Source organism: Triticum aestivum, chromosome 7B (assembly GCF_018294505.1).
Source record: "Triticum aestivum cultivar Chinese Spring chromosome 7B, IWGSC CS RefSeq v2.1, whole genome shotgun sequence".
Taxonomy (NCBI): domain Eukaryota; kingdom Viridiplantae; phylum Streptophyta; class Magnoliopsida; order Poales; family Poaceae; genus Triticum; species Triticum aestivum.
This window is the reverse complement of record NC_057813.1, coordinates 587,995,315-588,000,755: the sequence shown is the minus strand read 5'-3', so window position 1 is coordinate 588,000,755 and position 5,441 is coordinate 587,995,315. Positions and strand designations below refer to the sequence as shown.

The window sequence follows — 5,441 nt, the reverse complement described above, 5'->3', positions numbered from 1 at the left end:
GCTCTTATGGAGATTATGTGTTTGTGGTTTGGCTCGGTAATCCTCATATCCATATGGAGGCTGACACGACAGCTCTACTAGAGTTGCTCTTGTGTGTTGAGAAACCTTGATCATCTCTTTACTTGGACAGCATACTGTTGTTCCCTACCATTTCCTGCTCCTGGTTTTTTTTTTTAGGAAAGGAGGAGGACCCCCGGCATCTGCATCTGGGCGATGCATGCAGCCACTCCTGTTCTTGGGTGTATTGGACAGCATACTGTTGTTCCTGGGTGTATTGAGGTTTACTTGGAGCTCTGGATGTTTGACTGAAAATATCACATGATTTGTTGCAGGTGTTCACAGCTCACCTTGGCCGTAGTTATGAGAAACTTGGACCATCCATGGCATGTTAGCATCCTCTGTCACCAGCTGGCTGGAGCCACCATGCCATACAGTGCAGTGCACAGAACATTCAAACTCCACTCTATTAACATGTACTTCCTCGGTTCGGAATTACTTGTCTCGGAAATAAATATATCTAGAACTAAAATACGTTTAGATACATCCATTTTCACGACAAGTAATTCCGAACGAAGGGAGTAACTGTTTCAAAAAATAACTTGATTCATTCATATGGGATATACTTGTTGATTAACTGGACCCACTGTAACATTTACATGCATGTAACTGTGCCTCCTATCCCACGGCATTTATATGATTATATGCTTTATTACATGATGAAGAAAAGAATTGGGCTGGAACAAATCGGTTATGACAATATGGCTTGTGTGAGCATATGGGGCGTGCATGGGCAGGGAGAAGAGGAGAGACACATGACAACTGATTGGCCCATCCATCCATTTACCCTCTCTACTGAATGTACGTGTGATGCTACCATGGCAGCTACTCCTCCAGCTAGGCAAGCAACATTAGTTGACCTTGGTGCACACCCGTCGGATCTCGCCGTCGGAGCCGGCGGTCTTGACCCCGATGCGGCCGAGCTTGGCCATGGCGGCGACGAAGGCGTCGAAGAAGGCGGTCTGGTTGGCGGCGAAGTAGTTGACGGTGGCCCGGGAGCGGCGGTCGGCGAAGAGCACCTGGTCGGACGACAGCAGGCCCTTCTGCTGCTGCAGCGTCTGGTAGTATCCGTTGTCGAACTTGTTGGGCGTGACGGCGTCCAGCATGGCCACCGTGGTGGGGTTGTAGTTGAGCGGGCACGTCCCGCGCATCTGCCGCAGGAACGCCAGGTTCATCGGCGGGCTGTACTGCGGCCGCGCCCCCTTGAACGTGTACAGCCGCCGCACGAACTTGTCGCAGTGCGTCACCCCGATCGTGTGCCCCCCTGCACCACATTTTTTTTCCACGTCAGTAATTGTAACAGCATTATTACTGGCAGTTGTCAATACTTGTCATCTTTAAAATATCAGTAGGATGTGATGTTGTAGTCGTGACGAGTCACTGGTCAGTGACAATGAAATGGCTTGCACGCGCTGCAGCCAAAGTACTTGCATACCCAACGCCAGGCTGGAAGGGCCATGCATTTCTACGAGCATGCAGTAGGCCTTGGCTGGCAATGGCTTGCACGCCTGATCGGATCGGTTGGTACACTTGTGGAGAGAAATGTCGTACTGATGGGGATATGAGAAGTGATGAGCGCCCTCACGGCGCCGCTTCCAGCCATTCGGCCACTCCGGTTGGGTACCACGCATGGGACTTGCGAACCACCGTTCCAACTATCTATCTTGATCGGCTAATAATTCAGAGGGAATGTTTTGGCACGATGTTGCCGGAGTGAGGAGATGATCAATCAATCAATCAACCAGCCCCCGTACTGACCTGAGAGGGCGATCATGTCGGTCTGGGTGAGGCCGTTGACGGCGAAGAGCTTGTTGAGCTGGTCCAGGGAGAAGCCGGCGCCGGGGAGGCTGTGCTTCACCACGGCGCGCGTCCCCACCTTGCCGTCCAGCCGCCCCAGCTCCACCGGGTACGACGGCCCTCCCGCCTGCATCATCATCAAACCAAAACATCATTAGTACCATCATTAGCAGTGAGATTATTACAGCACGGTACAGTACGAGCCGACGAGCACGCGCTTGAGCAGAGCTTCCGGCACGGCGCGCAACTTGCGCGTCTCAATAATTGACGGATTAATTCCGCAGCAGCTCTGCCGCTGCCGCCACCACAGTGACGGCTCGGCGGATTAGTTGCCGTACCTACGCGGTTCATTTACGCGGCCAAATCGTGTGTACGCACCACGCCGGGGAGACGCTTTTTTTCACCGGGCCGGCTGAACCCGGTCAGGTCAGAAGAGGAGGCTGGTCCGAGACGGACAGCGCAGCAGTAGAAGTAACTCGCCCCCGTCGCGTCCGTCCCCACGCCGTGCCCTCTGGACTCCGGAGCACTGCTGCTGGATGAACGAATAAATACGACAGCGGAGTTCCGACCGGCTTCGCCACAGCCGGGACCACGACTGTGTCGGCCCCGAAATTTTAGCGCCAAAAGATCCCAACTTTTCGAGCAAACTACTTACTCCAAAACTGTGCGATGAAACCCAAAAGAATGTTACTCTCCTACAAGTGGGATCGATATGGTAGCAAATGACATTAATACTGCTTAATCTAGTTGTAGTCCTCCTCCTACTGGTACTTCATCCAGTACGAGTATACGAGTAGTTGTTTGTTGGGCGCGCGGCGCCACTTACTCCAATCCTAGCTAGCTGGTGGCAATGGTTTCGGCACCACCGAGGTTGCGACGCGCGCACACAAACTCCGGGCATGGCGCGTGGGCACGTACGTACGTGTTCCCGGCACAGGGAGAGGCGTAATTGCGTCGTCACTGAAAACAGCTAAGAGAGAGAGAGAAGGGTCGTCGCTATGGCTGCCCAGAGAGCTCCAGCGCGCCAGTGTGTGCACACGGCGTGGGACATGTCAGCCCCATCCATCATAGTTGTCTCTCGGTGTGCAGATGCGGCGCGGTTAGCTCTAATAAGCACACGGAGAGCTGGGCTAAGTGAGGGTTTAGGCGCACGCTTTGTTAGCCCACCTCTTAATTGACCCCGAGCGTCGCCGTCTACACAAAGACGTCGCTCGAAGGGCGCTCCACGCTTGCTTTCAGGCCGAAAACGGCGGCGCGGAGAGAGAGACGGGGTTTGCTACGGGCGGGCGCGGGCGGCGTACCTGCTGGACGACGTCGCGGGTGGCGAGGGCGAGGATGTCGGCGCAGGAGACCTTGTTGGAGCAGCTGGCGTCGGCGTCCACGGCGGCCTTGGCGCGGGTGATGAGGTCCAGCGCGTCCGGCGACAGCGTCGTGTCCGCGCCCGCGCTGTGTTCGTCGCCCGGCCCGGAGATGAGCACCGAAGCGTCGCACCCCTGCACACACCATCATATCAACCATTCGATTAATCGATGCAAACAACAGTCAAACATCAGAAGCAAGTTTTGATTTTTGTATGCGGCGCGCGTACCCTGACGAAGCAGTCGTGGAAGAAGAGGCGGAGGGTGCCGGGCGCGGCGTTGAAGGTCTCCTGGAGCTTCTGGGTCACGGCGCCGCGGACCAGCGCCTCCACGTTGGGGCACGTCTTGGCGTAGTAGTTCCGGCTCAGCCCCGCCGCCGCGACGCGCGGCGCCGCCGTCGCCAGCAGCAGCACGCCGACGACGACGGCCGCGGCGACGAGCACGCTGTGCTGCCGCCGCGACCGCAGCTGCAGCCCCCTCGACCTCATTGCCATCTACTATAGGAGCTGCCTGTCTCCCTCCCTTGGACTCTTAACTAGCTAGCTCTTCTTGCTTATTCCTCTCTCTGCCCTGCCTGACCTTAATTGATGCTTGCACTTGCCGCTGCCCTCACTCTCCCTCTCTCTCTCTCTCTGTAGCTAACACTCGGCGTGCCTTAAGTGAGGAGAGAGGCGGGCGCGCGCGCGCTTATATAGATGGGGAAGATGAGCTGGGCGTCGCTCGCCTCGCCTCGCCCCGCCGGCGAAGGAGCTGGCTAGGACTAGACTCGAGACCAAGGGTGGAGTGCTACGAGCTGCAATGATGTGGACGACGGTAGGATTGAGAGAATATTAAGGCATCGGCATGGGGACACGCCCTGCTCGGCTCCGCACTAAACAAGAGCCCAACGCCAACCCGCCAACGGCTGTGATCCTCTGGCCGCCCTGAGAAAGAAACAGAGGAACACTAAGCAACCACAGTCCAGATTAACGTAATTTAATACGAGCTTGCAGTACACGGTGCGCAGGCATTTGCTGAAACCCGTGATTAAACTAAACTGGGGGTGGCGCGACGATCCCAGCGGCCAGCTTGATCACCGTTTGCTTCCGCGGCAGCTAGCGAGCTAGCGAGCTCGTGTGCTTTGCTCCTCGCGCACGCCAAACGTGTCACGTCACAGCTGTGCCCGCATCCGGCCCATGCATTTCGGCGCGACGGATAGACTTTAGTATTCGAGTACCGAAACCTGACGACAAGGTTACCGGTCAGGAAAGAAACTCACGGGCTCCGCCACGACGCCGCCGGTACGTACTCGCCGCGCCCGCCCGGGAACGGAGGAGGCGGGGGCGAGGCGTGCGCGTGTACGTGCGTGCTCACTGGTCAGGCCATGTGCCGGGCTCGCAGCACTGTGCAATCAGTTAGCTGTACCATGTCAATCGCGTACGTGACCAAGTTTCAGAAAAACAAACCGAGAGCTGTGCAGAAAGATGTTGCGTCTGGACTCTGGAACTCTAGATACCGCCGCCGCCTCGAGTCGAGGCCCACACGTACGTAGGTACGCCACGGGTGCCACGGGAAGAAGAGGGGGGGAAAGCGAGAGGAGCGGCGGCGAGGAGGTAGAGAGGCCGAGAAAGGGAGGGCAGCAGAGTCAAAAAGGCTTGCGCGTATATTCATTCCCGTGTGATCTTACGGGCATAGTTAATACTAAATCTTACGGGAGTGGTAGTGTGGTGCTGCCCGTTATAGTGCACGAGACATCCTCTACCTGTTTCTGTATGTCACTACTAACAATGGGTAGGGTGCCCCCTAAAAAAAGAAAAGAAAACAATGGGTAGGTACGAGTGATTCGTTGGTGGCTTTTGTTTAGAGTAAACTGACTGGAGTGAACAGATCCGGCCTGCTGGGACTCGACTGCCGTGGTACACGACAAACGTCGCGGAAACCAGGTGCAGAGATGTGCGTTTTCTTTACACGGGATGAGGCGCAGAGATGTCTCTGTAAGTAAATAGATGTATGCAAGCCGTTGTTGCAGATACGCTAGTCGTATACAGCCTTGCTCATAGCATTTTTTTTATTTTTTTAGAAAAGGAGGATGTACCCCGGCCGACCGATGCATGCAGCCATTTCATTAGTTATTCACAAAGATTATACAAAGTAGGACGAGTCTACGTAGCGGCCGGCTGCTCGCTGGCATGCGTGAGCGGCCGGCCTAAAATAGAAATTCTTTTATCCGCTAGCGTTTGCTCTGCATAG

The 5,441-nt window shown here is 55.7% G+C and overlaps 1 protein-coding gene across 1 annotated transcript; it reads right to left on the bottom strand.

Moving 5' to 3' along the window:
- Window positions 1-585: 585 nt before the first annotated feature.
- On the bottom strand, window positions 586-4,002 carry LOC123157327 (peroxidase 16). The gene is made up of 4 exons (XM_044575584.1): window positions 3,443-4,002; window positions 3,156-3,347; window positions 1,816-1,981; window positions 586-1,321 (listed from the first exon to the last, which is right to left on the bottom strand). Exons 1-4 carry the CDS (start codon window positions 3,704-3,706, stop codon window positions 909-911), a joined length of 1,035 nt encoding a protein of 344 aa, XP_044431519.1. The 5' UTR covers window positions 3,707-4,002; the 3' UTR covers window positions 586-908.
- Between the last annotated feature and the right edge of the window lie 1,439 nt (window positions 4,003-5,441).

Coding starts and splice junctions, on each gene's coding strand:
- LOC123157327 (XM_044575584.1), bottom strand. CDS start 3,706: ATGGCAATGAGGTCGAGGGGGCTGCAGCTGCGGTCGCGGCGGCAGCAC. Junction 3,348..3,442: donor TCCACGACTGCTTCGTCAGG/GTACGCGCGCCG, acceptor TGGTGTGTGCAG/GGGTGCGACGCTTCGGTGCT. Junction 1,982..3,155: donor CCCGCGACGTCGTCCAGCAG/GTACGCCGCCCG, acceptor ATGATGATGCAG/GCGGGAGGGCCGTCGTACCC.